Genomic DNA, 20,499 nt, shown 5'->3' on the forward strand with positions numbered 1-20,499 from the left:
CCAGACATCCTCTGGTTGAGAACCACAACTCCAGAGAAAATTTTGGTTGAAACTACTGGCTTAGGTATATATAATTTTATGGGGAAAGTTGTTGTGTGCAGTTAAGAATACCAAAGAGTTACTGTGCATATATATGTACACACACACACCACACACCCACTTTAGTAAGAATTGTTTAAAAATGGAACTGAAATATCTGTATTTTTAAATATTAAAATTATTAAAGTGCTATCCATTATAAACCTGTTCTTTCCCTTAATATTCATTCAAGTTGATTGTCAATAATCAGTTGTCTCATTTTTTTCAGATGGGAAGAGTGAGATAATAGAAAGTATTAGTTTTCTGGGGACCTTAAAAAGAAATGGAACTAGGATTTCTATTTTCTAAATTTTGTTCATATTCAATTTAATGTTTGAATTTTGGACATAGGACCGAAGGAATGAAATGGAAAATTTCTGATTTCCTAATTTTAGATTCAATTTACCTGTGAGTTTCAGTATTTTCTGGGAATCTTGATTTTACATTAGCAGTTGGGAGAATTCTTCATAAGGCTCTCTAGAACTGTGATCATGTCTAATGGTCTTTGTATCTCTGGTGCCAAGTACATTGTCTGGCAGTTAGTAGGGTGTGTGTATTTGTGTGTGTGTGTCTATTTACATATGTACGTGTATATGTATATATGCACATGTATATAAATGTATACATGTTTAATAAATGTGTTTCAAGATTTCAGCCTTTTGCTGGATATTTTCATCAAAGTGTGCTAGAGACTCAATATCAGAAAGATCCAAACTAAATTTCATAATCTTGCTGTTTGCTCTCATTCCATTCCATTCCCAATCCATCCCTTCTTCCTAAAATCTTCTTTTTTAAATTAATTAACAGATGTCTCATTTTTCCGTTCAGCCATACTGAAACTTTAGGGTCTATGCCACATATTAGGAGGTGTAAATGTAACTAAGGGCTGCGCCCTGCCTTGAGGAGATCATATTTTACTTGTGCGTGATGTCACTACATAATTGCAGTCTGTGTCAGTGCTTCCCAAATGGGAGTGATTTTGCCCTCAAGAAAACATTTGTCTATGTTTGCAGACATTTTTTATTGTCACTATTAGGAACTGCTACTGGCATCTAGTGGATAAAAGCCAGAGATGCTGTTAAACATCCTACAATGTACAGGACAACCTCCCACAACAAAAATTGTTCAGTCCAAAATGTCAGTAGTGCTGAGAAGCCCTGGTCTATGAGGTTTGTGTTACGTTGGAGGGTTGAATAGAGTGCTATAGAGCACTGAGCAGTGTTGGGATGCTTTGGGGAATTTTGACACTTGTGTTGCATAGTAAAGTTTCATAATATTAATATAAATAATGGCAACTATTAAAAAAAATAATCAGAGTGTACCACACACATTATTTTAGGCACATTGCCCATTATTGTCTCTTTATCCTCTCAATTTAGTTAGTGTTATTCCTGTTTTACAGATGAAAAAAATTGAAGCTCATATTTAACCAGCTCAGCTTCTTTAATAGATGCCTTAAAAAAGAGACTATTTTTTATTTATTTTAAAAAATAAATTAATTTATTTATTTTTGGCTGTGTTGGGTTTTCGTTGCTGCGCACGGGCTTTCTCTAGTTGTGGCGAGCTGGGGCTACTCTTCGTTGTGTTGCGCGGGCTTCTCATTGTGGTGGCTTCTCTTGTTGTGGAGCACGGGCTCTAGGTGCACGGGCTTCAGTAGTTGTGGCTCGCAGGCTCTGGAGTGCAGTCTCAGTAGTTTTGGTGCACGGGCTTAGTTGCTCTGTGGCATGTGGGATATTCCTGGACCAGGGCTCGAACCCGTGTTCCCTGCATTGGCAGGTGGATTCTTAACCACTGCACCACCAGGGAAGTCTCAAAAAAGACTATTTTTTAGAGCAGTTTTAGGTTCATAGTAAAATTGAGCTAAAAGTACGAAGAGTTCCCGTATACCTCCTGCCCCCCCAAACACACAGCCTCCCTGCTATCAGCATTCCACATCAGGAGTGGTGCATTGTTAGAATCGATGAACCTACACTGACACATCATTATCACTAAGAGTCCATGGTTTACATTAGGTTTTACTTCCAGTGTTGTACATGCTATGGGTTTTGACAGATGTATAATGACATGTACCCACCATTGTAGTGTCATACAGAATAGTCTCACTGCCCTAAATATCCTCTGTGTTCTGCCTATGTATGCACTGCTCTAAAAGTCTTGTGGGCACCCTTCTCTGGCAACCACTGGTCTTTTTTTTTTTTTTTTTTTTTTTTTTTTGCATTACGCGGGCCTCTCACTGTTGTGGCCTCTCCCGTTGCGGAGCACAGGCTCCGGATGCGCAGGCTCAGCGGCCGTGGCTCACGGGCCCAGCCGCCCTGCAGCATGTGGGATCTTCCTGGACCAGGGCATGAACCCGCGTCCCCTGCTTCGGCAGGTGGACTCTCAACCACTGCGCCACCAGGGAAGCCCCGCAGTAGTTGTTTTTAAATTTTTATTTATTTTCCTTTTTTTTTGGCTGCGTCTGGTCTTAGTTGCGGCACACGGGATCTTCGTTGAGGCATGCGAGATCTTTTGTTGCGACGCGTGCGCTTCTCTCTTGTTGTGGCATGCGTGTTTTCTCTCTCTAGTTGTGGCACGTGGGCCCTAGGGCGTGTAGGCGCTGTAGTTTGTGGCACACAGGTGCACCCAATAGTTGTGGCACACGGGCTTAGTTTCCCCGTGGCACGTGGGATCTTAGTTCCTCGACCAGGGATCGAACCTGTGTCCCCTGCATTGGAAGGCAGATTCTTTACCACTGGGCCACCAGGGAAACTACCACCAGTAGTTTGTATTTTTAATTTTTTTTCATTACTGGGTTTTATTCCATGGATCGAATGTACCACAGTTTGTTTAGCTCTTCTTTTGATGAGCATTTGTGTCTCTGGCTTTTGGCTATAGTAAATAAAGCTCCTATGAACATAATTGTAGATTTATGTACTTCAGGAGTAGAATTGCTGGGGTCATAGGGTAGGCATGTATTTAACTTTCTTAGAAATTACCTGGAGTTTTCCAAAGGGGTTGTACCATGGCACACTTACACCCACAATATCTGAGAGTTCTAGTTGCTCCAATTCCTGCGGCCATTGGTGCTGTCAGTCAGTTTTTAAAAAATAAATTTATTTATTTTATTTATTTATTTTTGGCTGCATTGGGTCTTCGTTGCTGTGCTCAGGCTTTGTCTAGTTGTGGCGAGCAGGGACTACTCTTTGTTGCAGTGCGAGGCTTCTCATTGCAGTGGCTTCTCTTGTTGCAGAGCACGGGCTCTAGGTGCACGGGCTTCAGTAGTTGTGGCTCGCAGCCTCAGTAGTTGTGGCTCGCGGGCTCTAGAGCGCAAGCTCGGTAGTTGTGCTGCATGGGCTTAGTTGCTCCACAGAATGTGGGATCTACCCAGACCAGGGCTCGAACCCGTGTCCCCTGCATTGGCAGGCGGATTCTTAACCACTGCGCCACCAGGGAAGCCCCTGTCAGTCATCTTATTTATCATCTTGTCAATATTACGAGTTTATGTGATATCTGTTTTAGAGAAGAAAAAAACCTTAGGCTTCTTTTTGATATAATCCATTTCTCTTTGGTTAGATATCTACTGCAAAGCTATCTTCAATCAACAGATTATATCAGGGTAGGTTTACAATATGAGTATAATATGACAGACTTTTTAAAAGTGGAAAAAGTCTATAAGCCAAAATTGGCTTATCTGCAGCACTGTTTTCTCTCTTTCCCTTTTCAGTTGGACATGTATTCAGCCTGAAATAAAATAATGAGTTAAAGGGAATCCAGTTTGTGTTTCTGAGTGATTATGAAGTGTTTATGACAGCTGCTAGGCTGACACTCTCTGTAATGGTGTTACATTGGCTTCTGAACACCTTCCAGTCTGCCTCCAGGCGTGTGTGTCTGTGTAGTCTGAGTGGTTTTACATTAACATCCACCCTGAGTAAGATCTTTTGACTACAGAAGTGTTACTTGCAAATGGAAGATACCATTAGGGCTGCTTCAAAGCTCTGGAATGGTATTTGGATTGGTGATGCTGAAGTAATGGCTCGGGTTTTGAAGTGTAATGTCTAAATCTGCGTTGCATAACCGGAGGAACGTGTGAGTTTAAACTGCTTTTCTTTGATCTTCCTTTCAAAAATCAGGCTGAAGGAGAAAGGTTAAAGTGTCCTTAAAATATTCCTCTCTGTGTGTGTAAAAATTTGGAAGTATGAAAATATGATTACAAATTCCATTCATTATTTATGTTCTGCGGTTTTCATATTGTTTTTGAAACTTACTTCCTTCTTGCCTCAAGTTTTGTATTTTGAATTTAGTGTCAAGATCAGAATACAGACTCGGTTGCTGTCTGCTTTATGTGGTTAGCAAATATCTGTTCTATAAGTTGTTAGTCTTCACAAATATGCATTTTAGGTGGTTTTTGTGGTTTGCATTTTTTTTTGATGGCATACAGAGTAGGTTATGGAGATACTGACACTCTGACATTAACTGGATCATTTGTGGTTCGCTAGGCAAAAATAAAACAAAAAGCTTGTCCCCTCCTTCCTCCTACTTTTAGGAACTTTCAAAAGAATTACTTTTTTACCATTAGGAATACTTCCCTCAGTGTGTGCTATCTTAAGTTTTTGATATTGTTGGAGCAGAACTGTAGCACATAAAATGACCACCTGGCAGTGACTTGTTCAAGAAAAAAACCCTGAGTTTAAAAACTGTTTTTGAATACAGTATTAATGGGAGATTCTGATGCCTCTTTGATCTGGTCATTTGGGGGGAATATTGTTCTCTGTTTCCTTATGTCTAAAATGAAAATATATCATCAGATTGGCTCACAGGGTGAGAGAGAGCTAGAGAGAGAGCTTGGTTTGTAGTGTGATCATTACTCATGTAGCTACGTGCTGTCCTTCTGTTGCTTAGGAACCAAATACCTTAGTATAAGATGATACTTCCCTCTCCTTCCCCTGTCTCTTGTTTTATATTTTTTAATTTTTACCCTTTCTCTCTAACTAAAAAAAAAACCATATATATATATATATATATATATATATATATATATGTATGTATGTATTTACCTTTTCTCCTTATTTAAAAAAATTATTGTTGCTACTTTGTAAGTTAAAAAAACTGGCAGGAATTCCCTGGCAATCCAATGATTAGCACTCCACAGGCTTCCACTGCAGGGGGCCCGGGTTCTATCCCTGGTTGGCACAGTGTGCCCAGAAAAAAAAAGAAATAGAAAAGAACACCAGGGTTTTCCTGGTGGTGCAGTGGTTAAGAATCCGCCTGCCAATGCAGGGGACACGGGTTCAAGCCCTGGTCCAGGAAGATCCCACATGCCACGGAGCAACTAAGCCTGTGCGCCACAACTACTGAGCCTGCACTGTAGAACCCGCAAGCCACAACTACTGAGCCTGTGTGCCACAACTACTGAAGCCCACGCGCCTAGAGCCCATGCTCTGCAACAAGAGAAGCCACTGCAATGAGAAGCCTGCGCACCGCAATGAAGAGTAGCCCCCGCTCGCCTCAACTAGAGAAAGTCCACACACAGCAATGAATACCCAACGTAGCCAAAAATAAGATAAATAAAATAAGTAAATTTATTTAAAAAAAAAGAACACCAAAAACTGTCATGAACCAATCTTCGTTTTAAAGAACTTCATCAGTTCAGTTGTGTTGTATGTATGATTACTACATGTGAAACAATTAGCAAAGTGATAACTTATATACTTGTTTATTTAAATAGACCAAATAAGGTCCTTTTGTTACTTTAGGAACTGAATTATTTAGTGTAAAATGTTATCGGCTCTTCATTCCTCCCATCTCTCTATATTTTTACCTTTTATCCCTATTTTGGGTGGGGTGGGTATCAAGGAAGGTTAAAATTATTTGTGGAATTTTCACATTTTTCATATATATGAAAATAAACACTAATATACTATTTTTAAAGCAGTTTTAGGTTTACATAAAAGTTGAGCAGAAAGTACAGAGAATTCCCATGTATCCCTCATCCCCCGCATTTTCCCCTATTAACGTCTTGCATTAGTGATGCGCCACATGGCTTACAAGATCTTAGTTCCTGGACTAGGGATCGAACCTGAGCCCACGGCAGTGAAAGTGCTGAGTCCTAACCACTGGACCAGCAGGGAATTCCCGAGGTACATTTGTTAAAATTGGTGAACCAGTATTGACACATTATTAACTAAAGTCCATAGTTTACATTTTTCTCCTTGATGAAAAAGTTTTCTTTGTTACTACTTTTTACCTTTAAAACTAACGAAGCACTGTTCTTATTAAGGACTTCATTTCAGTTGTGTCTATGTGGCTGGTACATGTGAGACAATTAGAATAGATTGATAATTCTACATTTGTTTATTTAAATGGACAGTGTTTACATCATTCTTGGTAAGAAAACCTGTTGCAGGTAAAAACATTACATTAACCCAGAAAGGTTGGATCGAGCGTGGGATATTTGCCGGCGAGAGTGGCGACTGCCTTGATCTTGAGTGGGAGTGTGAAGACCAGTGTGATAAAACCTGCTGCCCAGATGAGGTGCTGCTTGCCACTCTGATAGTAGTCCTTTTCTTGAGAGCTGAAAAGCTTAGGAAGTAATATACCAGTGGGTTCAAGAATGAGTTGTACCAGAATGTGTTTTATGATGTGGTGTTATAACAAATTTCCAGGTATTAAATGTTAACAACATGTTTTGAAAACAGGGAGGCAAAGGCAACTTAAGTACCATTAAGATTGAATAATGATGCCAACATAGACTTAGTCGTTTATTTATCAGTTCATTCACTTAACAAGCATCTTCTTGATTTAACTCTCTTGTTTCATGTTTTAAATACATAGTTTAACACCTTTGCTTTGTTAGATAGATATGTCATTACCCTTATTTTAAAGCCAAACTCAGATTTAGCAAATTTGTATAGTTTATAAACAGAAGTCCAGTTTATTTTCTACTGTAATAAACTGTTGGAATCGTTGATGTTGCTGATGTGATATTTGTAACTGATGATCTGTCATACTGTACGCACTTGGCATTGTTGCCATAGGCCATGATTTTGGGAAAAGAATAAAACTTCCAGGGTCTTACCTGTGGGCTGCTTTTACTCTCTTTGATTTTCCAGGTGGAATCAGAGGCATTACTTTTTGGAAAACTCAGGTGTGAAAGATATTTTTGACTGAAAGTCAGGATGTGCTTGAGATAAACACAAAGAAGTCTTTTTCTGATGTCTTTTATGTCTGATGGCTTGGTCTTTTAATTTATATTTCCAATCTAAAAATGCCCTACTGTATATGACATAGCCATTTTGAAAAATAGGTAAATTAATACCTCTTTTTAAGTTTTTTATCTTAGAGATTAAAGCTTGCTGAAGTATTTATCAAGGAAAAAACCCTGCTAATCATTACCTTTTGTATTCGAACTGCTTGAGTTATAGGGGAAAGATATAGTAATTTTTGTATGTTTCCTATCTTTAATAGGGACTGAATTTGCTTTGAATGTTTGTGTGAATTTTTACAAATCAACATTTTTCCACTTCAAGGGCTATCATTTTTTTACAACCCAATCATTGTACCTTATATGGGGGGAGAGATTGCTTATTACTGGATTTGGAATTAAGATATGAATTCAGTTAGGTATAAAAAGCTCTAGTTTTTCCAGAGCTGCTGAAATGAGTTCTTGAATCTCATTCATAATGCTGGAAATCAAGGGTCCTTCAGGACGAAACTCTTACATCATGAGCCCTGATGGAGGGCCACTATAATAAAGCCTGTTTGTTTATTTAGTTTGAGGCAGCATTGCTTTTCCAAAGGAGACTGATTTATGCATTTTACTCACTGTGCATAATAGATCTAAAACCATAATTTCTTAGAATCAGGCAAATATATTGGGCAAGAGACATTATCAGACTGCTCATGAGAGAGTATAACTACATTCCAATAATAATATGAAAGGGTGAAACCTCCTTTGAAGAAAATGCAAATTAAAATGACAGTGAGAATCCCACTGAACATCCACCAGCATGACACCAGCTGATGGATGTGGAGCAGGTAGAGAACTCTTACCCTGGTAAATTGTTCAGTTACTGTTTTGTTAAAATCTACAAATTATGCACATATTCCTAACATAGAAGCAACTTCAGTAGTATATACCCAAAAGAAATACTTAAATATGGTCACTAAATGCCATGTGCAAGAATATTCATAGTAATATTCCCTATGAAGTTACCTATGAAGTTAAATATTCCCTATGAAGTTAAAAAATGGTAAAATCATGACACTCATACAACTGTAAAATGGACATGTGTCATAGATTTTATTTAACTTATTAATGAGGTGTTGGACAAGTTAACACCGGTTCAAAGGAGAATCTGAAGAACAGATATAGGGAATTAGGAATGCTGAAATGACCCTGTTAAGAGATGCAAACCTAGCTAATAGCCTGTTGGGAAAGTGTATACTGCTTGGAATCTTTTTTATGAGTGGAATTCAATTGTATCTCTACTAAACAAGATTCATTTGCATTTCTGTGGGCAAGAGTCAATTGCCTTACTATCAGTTTTCTACAACTTACAGTATTGTAAAATAGCCCAGTCAAGACACAGGTGCAGATTCTTATAGAATCAAATAATCCCAAAGGATCCACTGTACAACTCTTGGTAATCCACTGGAAGAACACACAGTAATCTTTTTCCCATTCGAAAGTTTGTTGCAATTTTTCCTGACATCTTAAGAGCCCAAAACTAGAAACAACCTAGAAGTCCAGCAACCAACAGTAGAATGGATAAATTGTGGTATTTTCATGCAACGGGAATCTATATAGCAACAGAAATAAAAAACTACAATCATATGCAACAATACAAATGAATTTCACAGGCATGTAATGTGTGAAAGAAGCCATTCACAAGAGAGTACATACTACGTGATTCCATTTAAATAAATTTGAAGAAGTAAAACTTATGTGTGAGAAGTGTTAGAAGTCAAGATAGTGGTTATGGTTATTCTTGCCTTGGGTTTGTGACTGCGAAGGGGTGTGGAGGGACCTTCTGAGTATCTGTAATGTTCTGTTTCTTGATGTCTCTGCTGGTAACAGAGGTGTATTAACATTGGAAATTCATTAAGCTGTACATATACCTAAGATTTATGTATTACTTCTAAGTCTGTTATCTTTCAGTAAAGTTTGCTATAAAGAATCAATTGGAGACCACAATGCTCCATTTGACCAGTGTCTAAAAGGGAAGTTGGGGGTGTAAATATGCACTATTGTCCTAATTCTGTGTCGTTGTAGAGAATTATTATTATTGTCCTTTGTGTTTGATTGAATTTTCTATTTTGTAGTCAGATGCCTTTGAAAAGTCATCAGGATTTCAGAAACAAGTTTGGTTCTGAGGGCTAGATGACCTTCATGTGCTTTCAGAAAGCACTTATAAAGCCCCCCCTCCCCCCCTCCAGCTTTTATAGCCTTTTCTCTGTGTGTATGATTGTCTCGGCTGTTATAATTTCCTTTTGCCTTAGGTTGAGCTGTGAGATTCTAAACTTGTACTCCCCCCCACCCCTTTTTGGTTTGGTATGTAATTTGCATATTTTCACCATGTGAAAGCTATTTTCTATGGTTGGAAAAGATTTTTTTCCAACAGTGTGAACAAATCATTCTTTGTTCTCCTTATTGTGCCTCCAAACTGGTACGTCCGGTTTATGCTCCAAACAACAAAAGCCTGTCATCAGAAATTAAAATGCCAGTAAGAACAAAGGCAGAGACCCATGAGGAACTATTGGGGAGGTTTCCTCCCTGTTTGCTCCTCTCCCCGAGTTACTGCAGTTGCCAGGAAGTTGGAACATTGCTTGATACACGCCTTCCTTGTAGTTCTACCCTTGTATTTATTATTGTTGGTTTAAAAGTGAACTTAGAGCTCCTGGTAATTCTTCTCAGGATCAGTAAAATCCTCATCTCAGAGATTCTTTGCTCTTTTTAATGAGCTGTTTCTAAGAAATCTAAAAATCACTTTGAAAGCCTTAAAAAAACTTCATCAGTTTTGACATGTGTTTGAGAGCAAAATTGTCAGTGAACATACTGTATAAAATGATTAGAGGCAATTGGAAACGGCAGCTAAAGCGGAGCCTATAAGGACATATCCATTCTCTCTGTGTCCTACCTAAAATGTGCACGTCTTATCTATATACATGTTATTAGCCCTGTCTCTGTTCTGAAATTGTATTCCGGTATAGAGTTTGCCTATGTTATTGGGAGAGTTCTCTCCTCTGGGAAGTTTGACATTTGTGACTCACTTAGGATACTTTAGAATTATGCTTCTAACAATTTTGATTTTAACATATTCACAAATTTCTATACATAGTAATAGTGCTTCCCCCCACCTCCCTTCCCTGATGTGATAATTAAAGATTCTAGGACCTTAACTTAGAGGTAATGAAGGATTGGTAATGAATGTGGAGATGCATTTTGTAATCACTCCTAATGTTTTTTTCTTACCTGTTGCTGTACATTTAAAGAGGGATTTAGAGTAGAAGCTTAGAATAGAATAGGGCATTTAGGTTTGTTTTAAAAGCCGTTATGCTCAAAAGCATGCTGTGTTCAGATTTCAGAATGTTTTTGTATATCAAAGTAAGCTCTTGGGTATTAAATCCAGTGATAACAAACGTTTATCATATTGTGAATATGCCAAGACAGGTTTGTTTTATTCTTTATTGTTTAGTATAATTTAGTATAGCAGCTCAGTTAAATGTGATTAGACTTTTTAACTTTAAGGCTTTATTTGATAGGACCAAAAGCTAAATGCTAGACTTGTGGCATATGGAAGTAATAGTACAGAGCAGTGAATTTTGTGTTAGAATACTATGATTTGTTATAGGTATAAACCTTATTTGTGAGAGGTGGTTTTCATTACTCTAATTTCAGTGCAATTTCTACAGTATTGTTTTCTTTTTTTAATTTAAATTTTCTTTATTTTAATATTTATTTTTTTTATTTTTGGCTGTGTTGGGTCTTGGTTTCTGTGTGAGGGCTTTCTCTAGTTGCGGCAAGCGGGGGCCACTTTTCATCGCAGTGTGCAGGCCTCTCACTATCGCAGCCTCTCTTGTTGCGGAGCACAGGCTCCAGACGCGCAGGCTCAGTAGTTGTGGCTCACGGGCCCAGTTGCTCCACGGCATGTGAGATCTTCCCAGACCAGGGCTCGAACCCGTGTCCCCTGCATTGGCAGGCAGATTCTCAACCACTGCACCACTAGGGAAGCCCTACAGTATTGTTTTATAATTTATTTTTCATTGAATTCTTAGTAGAAATAGTATGTATATTGAAGAATACTATTTATCCATTGCCCAACAAACAATCTCTTTTCAAAAAGTAAATGACTCGGCAGCTTTGGAGATAGCCAGTAATGCATCTATAATGTAATTGGACTGTATTAGTGATTTACCTTTCGGTGAAAGTGTTCTTAAAATCAAAGAGGTGATGGTAATTTTTAGATTTCAGAGAATGTGTGATTACTGCATTGGGTGGGAGATTGAACAAAGTGACCCTTTAAGGATTTTTCTAAGCTGAAGATTCTGTTCTATAAGAATAAAATGGGGGCTTAAGAGCTGCAGTATATAATGGCAATGGTGTTTTATTTAGAAAATTAATGTTTACAGAGGAGTTTGTAGAGAGGTGAATTTAAGAAGTAAATTTAAGTTTGCTATCGTGAGTTTGTAGCTTTTGTGTGTTTAAATTTAAGTTTGCTATCGTGAGTGTGTAGCTTTTGTGTGTTTAAATTTAAGTTTGCTATCGTGCGTGTGTAGCTTTTGTGTGTTTAAATTTAAGTTTGCTATCGTGAGTTTGTAGCTTTTGTGTGTTTAAGTTTAAGTTTGCTATCGTGCGTGTGTAGCTTTTGTGTGTTTAAATTTAAGTTTGCTATCGTGAGTGTGTAGCTTTTGTGTGTTTAAATTTAAGTTTGCTATCGTGAGTTTGTAGCTTTTGTGTGTTTAAGTTTAAGTTTGCTATCGTGAGTGTGTAGCTTTTGTGTGTTTAAATTTAAGTTTGCTATCGTGCGTGTGTAGCTTTTGTGTGTTTAAATTTAAGTTTGCTATCGTGAGTTTGTAGCTTTTGTGTGTTTAAGTTTAAGTTTGCTATCGTGCGTGTGTAGCTTTTGTGTGTTTAAATTTAAGTTTGCTATCGTGCGTGTGTAGCTTTTGTGTGTTTAAATTTAAGTTTGCTATCGTGCGTGTGTAGCTTTTGTGTGTTTAAATTTAAGTTTGCTATCGTGCGTGTGTAGCTTTTGTGTGTTTAAATTTAAGTTTGCTATCGTGCGTGTGTAGCTTTTGTGTGTTTAAATTTAAGTTTGCTATCGTGCGTGTGTAGCTTTTGTGTGTTTAAATTTAAGTTTGCTATCGTGCGTGTGTAGCTTTTGTGTGTTTAATTGGTGATAGGTGGTGCTCTTGTTGCATAGTTAGTGGGAAGCGCCTAGCATTCCTCGTATCTTCTGCTTCCCAAGTGCTATAGAGGGGTTTGCCATTGTGGCCAATAAATACATTTTAATAATTTTTATAAGCTAAATGAATATGATGGCTCTTTAAGAGACAAAAATATTTACATCTTGCAGCTCTTAAATTCAGGTAGAAGAGAAGCTGAAGATCTAAAAAAGTAGTTAATCTAAAAGACAGCTCTGCAGATTTATAGTTTAATATTGGAAGATTGATAAGCCTTTTATATTGTATACAATGTTGATATTTTAAACTCCTCGTTTGGCAGGCCTATGTTTAAAAAAATACCATCAGTGTGTTTATGGAATGTTTATCATTTTTAGATCTGCTGTAAGTTCTTAGCTATTTAGAACGAGTTATTTCTATATCTGTTGTAAGTTTTTGGGCATTTAGAACGAGTTTTATAATATTTGCCATTTTCCCTATCTGATATTACATATTCCATCACACACTTGAGAATTAAGAAAACGTATTGGGAACTACATTACCACTTATAGTAGTCTGGAAAGCCTTTCTTAACATTATGATTTAATATGTTCAGTTTTTCAAGTAGCAAATTGTTCTTTGGAACCTCTAATTCTGAAAAGCAGTTGTTTTCACACTTGACACAAATATTAGTCTACCTCTTTTACTTTGGGATTAATAGACTGCTGTACATCTGAGGAACAGATCTGATATTACTGAAAATGAACAGACATTCATACGTGTTTGATCTATGTGTGTAAGAAGAATAATGACATTTAAAGATGCGTACATATTTTTTTATGCATAGAATACTGAAATTTAAAGCATCTTGAGGTCCTTTAGCACTTTTATTGTCTCAGCTTATAAATACAAAGGAATATAGGCTTAGAGGAGGTAGGGGAAATGTGGAGATGTTGGTCAAATGGTGCAAAGTTGCAGTTTCGTAAGATGTACAAGTCAGGGGACGTAATGTTCAGGCATGATGGCTGCAGTTAATAATACTGTATTGAAGACTGGAAAAATAGATTTCAGATACTCTTATCACACACAGAAGGTAAGTCTGAGGAGGTGACTGTGGTAATCATTTCACCATATATATGTATATCAAATCTTCATGTTGTATACCTAAATGTATACAATATTTACTAAAAGATATTTAGAAAAGAAAATAAGTAATAAAGGTTTATAGAGGTTAAATGATTTACTCAACGTAGTTAACAGCTAGGGGTGCAGAACCATAACTGGCACCCAGGTCATTTACCCTCCACCTAAGTGTTCTTTGCAACGTTTTGCTCTTTTTCATTTATAACAATTTGTGAAAGTTACTACAACATTTAAATTCTGCTTTTCAGAATGCTAAGAATATTTATGCTTTTCTTACATAGAAAACTGAATACTAATAAAAAAAATCAGAGTTGCTTTGCTCTGAAATGGAAGGCAGGCATATAGGAACCGAGCAGACTTTAACAAACTGGTAGTTTATTAAAGATAAAAGTTACAGGTTTTCAGAACAGACCTTTTATTTTCCTATTCATATTAAGTGCATGCTCTTATAATTTTCTAAAAATATTTATGATAATTTAAGGTATTAATATACTTAATGTGTATGGTCAGCCATAACTGGGTGTGTGAATGTTCATATACTACATTTCAGACCAAAAATTGTGATAAACATTTAGGAGATCTTGTTTTTGTGTAATAATGTTGTGGCCTGCATTTTCATTTACTGAATTTTCTTTTCTGTCTTCTGCAGATCAGTGGGGAAGCACAGGAGCTTTTTTCTGTTCGACATGGCCCAATTCGAGCAGCTAGAATCTTGCCTGCTCCACAGTTTGGTGAGTGTAGCCCTTAAGAAGAAACAAATCATTCAGAAAGAGGTTTCTCTTTTATTGGTCTTGGACAACAGACAGCAAGAATGATAACTAAAGTCTGTTTTCCTCCACGTGTCCATACTCCTTCCCCTCCTCCCTCCAAGATAAACTCTTAGTTCTGTCAGTTGAGATGGAAATAGGTAATCTTAACCAATTCAGTATGGCCATTCACTTTCTGCTGCGGTTCTGATTTATCTTCCTCCTCTTTGATCTCCATTTAGTTTCTGACTTTGCTGGCTCTTTCGTGAAGCTCTCTTCTCTCTTGGTTTTCATGGCAGTGCTCTTCCCAGATCCCTTCCTTGCTGACTGTGCCGCTTTTGTTATGTTTCTGGTTTAGCTTACTTCTGTGGGTATTCCCCAAGTCTCTGTTGTTCTCAGTGTCTTTGCTCCTCTCAGTTATACTTACTGCCTTGAAGAGCTTGGTTTTCACCATTATCTCGATTGTAGATGAGTCTGTTGTCTGTATTTACAGCTATGGCAGAAGTACAGTTTCGGGCTTTTGACCTTGGATCTCTGCTTTAATAATGAAAACTTCTTAATGTTGTATTTAAATATTACGTATTTTTAAAATTAAAACATCAGATATATGGTTAAATTACATCTGTTATTTGGAAGCGTAAATAATTCCCAACTCTGTAATGATCTGAGCTTTTTAAGGGTTGTATTTTCTCTTTAATTTGCCTATGTTCACTCAGTAATGCTTTTGTATGTGCACTAAAAACAATCATATTAATATCATTTGCATACTTAAAAAAGAGGATATTAAGATGTTTTAATGCTGTTATATTTTTAAAGTTTGTACAGAAGTTGGGAAATCTTCCTGATAATACTTCTTTCTGTTCTGATTTCTCTAAATTGGTGAGAATGATGTTTATTAAAATGTACTGCTATTTGCATAACTAATGTCAGGGATTAATTTAATTATTAAATGTACTTAATTGAAATGGTAAGGGTGGAGGTAATATCTTGCAGTCACGTGGAGATTTTTCCTTGTTATTGAACTGTATGGCATCTACAGTTATCAACTTTGTCTCTGCTTTACACTCTCTTTCTGTTTTCTGTTGCATTTGTGTTTTGGTGAAATTTTTGACAAAGAAGATTGTTTTGGAATAACCAGCCTCACTCGATGGTTGGAATCAAGAAGAACTTTATTACTAAAGGACTCTGCCATGTCTTTGTTTCTTTTGTATGTAATTCACAGAGGCAGATTTTTCTCCTTTCATTTCATTTATGAAGTTCTTTTCTTTATGTCATTTATTTTTTAAAATTTTTATTTATTTATTTTTGGCTGTGTTGGGTCTTCGTTGCTGCGAGAGGGCTTTCTCCAGTAGCGGGCGGGGGCTACTCTTCGTTGAGGTGCACGGGCTTCTCATTGCGGTGGCTTCTGTTGTTGCGGAGCACGGGCTCTAGGCGCACGGGCTTCAGTAGTTGTGGATCATGGGCTCTAGAGCTCAGGCTCAGTAGCTGTGGCGCATGGACTTAGTTGCTCCGCGATATGTGGGATCTTCCTGGATCAGGGCTCAAACCCGTGTCCCCTGCATTGGCAGGTGGATTCTTAACCACTGTGCCACCAGGGAAACCCTACTTATTTTTTATATTTTAATTTTTTTTGGCCGCACTGCATGGCTTGTGGGATCTTAGTTCCCCAACCAGAGATCAGACCTTGGCCCCCTGCGGTGGAAGCACGGAGTCCTACCCACTGGACCACCAAGGAATTCCCCTCTTTATGCCAATTATTAATGTTCAACTTTTCTTACATTTTTGACTTTGGGCAGAACTATATGAGAGAGTATAAAGCTTTAAAAGCTAATATTGCTAGTAGAATTTGAGTTTGTTTAATTTACTTTGTCTAGTTAAAAGAAAGATTTCTCCATCCACTATAATATACATTTATTTATTTAATTAAAAAAATTTTTGGCCTTATTGGGTCTTCATTGCTGCACGCAGGCTGTCTCTAGTTGCGGCAAGCAAGTGCTACTCTTCATTGTGGTGGCTTCTCTTGTTGCGGAGCATGGGCTCTAGGCGTGTGGGCTTCAGTAGTTGCAGCATGCGGGCTCAAGTACTTGTGGCACACGGGCTCTGTATTTGTGGCTTGTGGGCTCTAGAGCGCGGGCTCAGTATTTGTGGCTCACGGGCTTAGTTGCTCTGTGGCATGTGGGATCTTCCCCGACCAGGGATCGAACCCATGTCCCCTGCGTTAGCAGGCATATTCTTAACCACTGTGCCACCAGGGAAATCCAACTATAATATACTTTTACATGCACTATAAGATACTTTAAATACACTTTTTTTTTTCCTTCGGTATGCGGGCCTCTCACTGCTGTGGCCTCTCCCGTTGCGGAGCACAGGCTCCAGACGCGCAGGCTCAGCGGCCATGGCTCACAGGCCCAGCTGCTCCGCGGCATGTGTGATCCTCCCGGACTGGGGCACGAACCCGTGTCCCCTGCATTGGCAGGCGGACTCTCAACCACTGCACCACCAGGGAAGCCCAAATACACTATTTTTAGATTTAAGATGTAATGTCACAAAACTTAATGTCGTATGACTTGCAGAAATTACGTGTTGCTTTTATTGTATTTAATTTTTTAGATTTGTTTTCATCAGACAAGCAACTGATCAGATAAAATTTGTAATGGAAAATAGAATACCCCTTTCCTCTCTTCTGCCCGTTTTGCTTTTGCACTCACTTTGGTGGAATAAGTCCTTTGGTAGCTTCCTGAAAAAGGTTACGTGGTAGATCTTGTTCATCTGAAGATGTCTTTATTTTTCTTTAATTCTTGATTGTTAATTTGTCTGGGTAAGAAATGCTTGTTTGTAACTAATGTTACTTCAGAAATTTGAAGGTATTGATCTAGTGTTATGGTTGAAGAATCTTAAACCATTTTGACACCTTTTTCTTTGTATATGGCTTGTTTTTTTCTCAGGAGCTAATAGAATGTTGGCTTTGTTCCCAGTGTTCCAAAACTTTGCAGTGTTGTTTCTTCGTTTATATGTTATTCTGGGCCTCTTCGATGTAGAAATGCAAGTAGTATAGTTATGAGAAAATTCTTTTTCTTTGTTTTTAATATCTTTATTGGAGTATAATTGCTTTACAATGTTATGTTAGTTTCTGCTGTACAACAAAGTGAATCAGCTATATGTATACATAGATCCCCATATGCCCTCCCTCTTGAGCCTCCCTCCCTCCTTCCCTATCCCACCCCTCTAGGTCGTCACAAAGCATCAAGCGAGAAAATTCTTTAAACTACTTTTTTGATGGTTTCTTCTCTTAAATTTTCCATGTTCTCTCTTTCTGGTACTTGTATTATTTGGCTGTTATATCCCCTAGAATGATTAATTAAAAAATAATTTCATCCCTATTCTTTTTGGGAGATTGTCTCAATATGGATTACTAACTCTTCTTTTTTTTTTTTGCGGTGCGCAGGCCTCTCACTGTTGTGGCCTCTCCCGTTGCGGAGCACAGGCTCCGGACGCGCAGGCTCAGCGGCTATGGCTCACGGGCCCAGCCCCTCCGTGGCATGTGGGATCTTCCCGGACCGGGGCATGAACCCGTGTCCCCTGCATCGGCAGGCGGACTCTCAACCACTGCGCCACCAGGGAAGCCCTACTAACTCTTCTTGAATAATTCTTTTCTGGGATATCCCTGGTGGTCCAGTGGTTAAAACTCTATGCTTTCAATGCAGGGGGTGCGGGTTCAATCCCTGGTCGGGGAACTAAGATCCCACATGCCTTGTGGTGTGCCCCCCTGCCCCACAAAATGATTCTTTTCTGCTGTCTTTTTTTCTTAACCTCTCCTCATGCCCAACACCTCCCTCCCTCCCTTCCTCTCTCTTTCCCTCCCTCCCTCCCTTCTTCCCTCTCCCAATTTCCCTCCCCTTCTCTCTCCCTCCCTTCTTCCTTCCTTCCTTTTGTTTCTTCCGCCCTACTTCACTCCCTCCCCCCTACTTTCCCTCCTCCCTCCTTCCCTCCCTCCCTGTTTTTCTTTCTTGGTGTAATTTGCATGCAAATATTACCAAATAGAATCCAGTGATCCATAAAAAATTTATACATCAGGACCAAGTAAAAGATATTCCAGGAATACAAGGTCGGTTAACATTTTGAAAATAAATCAGTGTAATTCACCATATTAGTAGAATGAAGAAGAAAACACAGTTGACCATCTCAATAGAAGTGGAAAAAAACTTTGGCAAAATTTAATAGCCATTTAGGATTTTAAAAAAGCTTCTAGCAAACTAGGAGTAGAAAGAAACATCCTCAGTATGCTAAAGATAATCTATAAAAAAATCTATAGCCAACATTATAATCAATAATGATATATTAAATATTATACTTTCCTACAGAGTTTGGGATGGATCCTATCACTACTACTATTCACCATTGAATTCAAGTCCTAGCCATTACAATAAGGCAAGAAAAATGAATAAGAGATGTAAATATTAGAAGGAAAGGTGTAAAATCATCTTATTCATAGATAATTTGATTGTATATGTAGAAAATACAAAACAATCTACAAACTGTTAGAATTAAGAAGTGATTTTTTTAAAAAAATTATTTATTTATTTTTGGCTGTGTTGGGTCTTTGTTGCTATGTGCGGCCTTTCTCTAGTTGCGGCGAGTGGGGGCTACTCTTCGTTGTGGTGTGCGGGCTTCTCATTGCAGTGGCTTCTCTTGTCATGGAGCACAGGCTCTAGGTCGCGGGCTTCAGTAGTTGTGGCTTGCGGGCTCTAGAGTGCAGGCTGAGTAGTTGTGGCTCACGGGCTTAGTTGCTCCGCAGCATGTGGAATCTTCACGGACCAGGGCTTGAACCCGTGTCCCCTGCATTGGCAGGTGGATTCTTGACCACTGCCCCACCAGGGAAGCCCCAATTAATAAGTCATTAATAAGAGCTGTTGCAAAAATCCTCAGGAAAATACTAGCAAACAGAATCCAATAGCACATTAAAAGGATCATACACCATGATCAAGTGGGATTTATCCCAGGAATGCAAGGATTCTTCAGTATATACAAATCAATCAGTGTGATACAGCGTACTAACAAATTGGAGGATAAAAACCATATGATAATCTCAGTAGTTGCAGAAAAAGCTTTTGACAGAATTCAACATCCATTTATGATAAGAACTCTATAGAAAGTAGGCATAGAGGGAACCTACCTCAACATAATAAAGGCCATATATGACAAACACACAGCCAATGTTGTTCTCAGTGGTGAAAAACTGAGACCATTTCCTCTAAGATCAGGAACAAAACAAGGTTACGCATTCTCACCACTCTTATTCAACATAGTTTTGGAAGTGTTAGCCACAGCAATCAGAAAAGAAAAAGAAATAAAAGGAATCCAAATTGGAAAAGAAGAAGTAAAACTGTCACTGTTTGCAGATGACATGATACTATACATAGAGAATCCTAAAGATGCTACCAGAAAACTACTAGAGCTAATCAATGAATTTGGTAAAGTAGCAGGATACAAAATTAATGCACAGAAATCTCTTGCATTCCTATACACTAATGATGAAAAATCTGAACGGGAAATTAAGGAAACACTACCATTTACCATTGCAACAAAAGGAATAAGATACCTAGGAATAAACCTACCTAAGGAGACAAAAGATCTGTATGCAGAAAAGTATAAGACACCAATGAGAGAAATTAAAGGTGATACAAACAGATGGAGAGATATACCATGTTTTGGATTGGAAGAATCAACATTGTGAAAATGACTATACCACCCAAAGCAATATACAGATTCATTACAGTCCCTATCAAACTACCAATGGTATTTTTCACAGAACTAGAACAAAAATTGCACAATTTGTATGGAAACACAAAAGACCCCAAATAGCCAAAGCAATCTTGAGAAAGAAAAAAAGGGCTGGAGGAATCAGGCTCCTGACTTCAGAGTGTACTACAAAGCTACAGTAATCAAGACAATATGGTACTGGCACAAAAACAGAAATATAGATCAGTGGAAGAGGATAGAAAGCCCAGAGATAAACCCACGCACATATGGTCACCTTATCTTTGATAAAGGAGGCAAGACTATACAATGGAGAAAAGACAGCCTCTTCAATAAGTGGTGCTGGGAAAACTGGACAGCTACATGTAAAAGATAAAATTAGAACACTCTCTAACACCATACATAAAAATAAACT

At 38.1% G+C, this 20,499-nt stretch overlaps 1 protein-coding gene across 8 annotated transcripts in view; it reads left to right on the forward strand.

Moving 5' to 3' along the window:
• Positions 1 to 20,499, forward strand: part of BCAS3 (BCAS3 microtubule associated cell migration factor) — a 576,338-nt gene that overhangs the window by 33,378 nt on the left and 522,461 nt on the right. For all 8 annotated transcript variants that reach the window (XM_082603192.1, XM_082603193.1, XM_082603194.1 and 5 more), the window contains exon 6: positions 14,231 to 14,312. In XM_082603192.1, the coding sequence (XP_082459318.1) occupies positions 14,231 to 14,312 (82 nt within the window). The remainder of the gene's footprint in view (positions 1 to 14,230; positions 14,313 to 20,499) is intronic.

The sequence above is a fragment of the Mesoplodon mirus genome (genome assembly GCF_964341445.2).
Source record: "Mesoplodon mirus genome assembly, chromosome: 18".
NCBI classification, from domain to species: Eukaryota; Metazoa; Chordata; class Mammalia; order Artiodactyla; family Ziphiidae; genus Mesoplodon; species Mesoplodon mirus.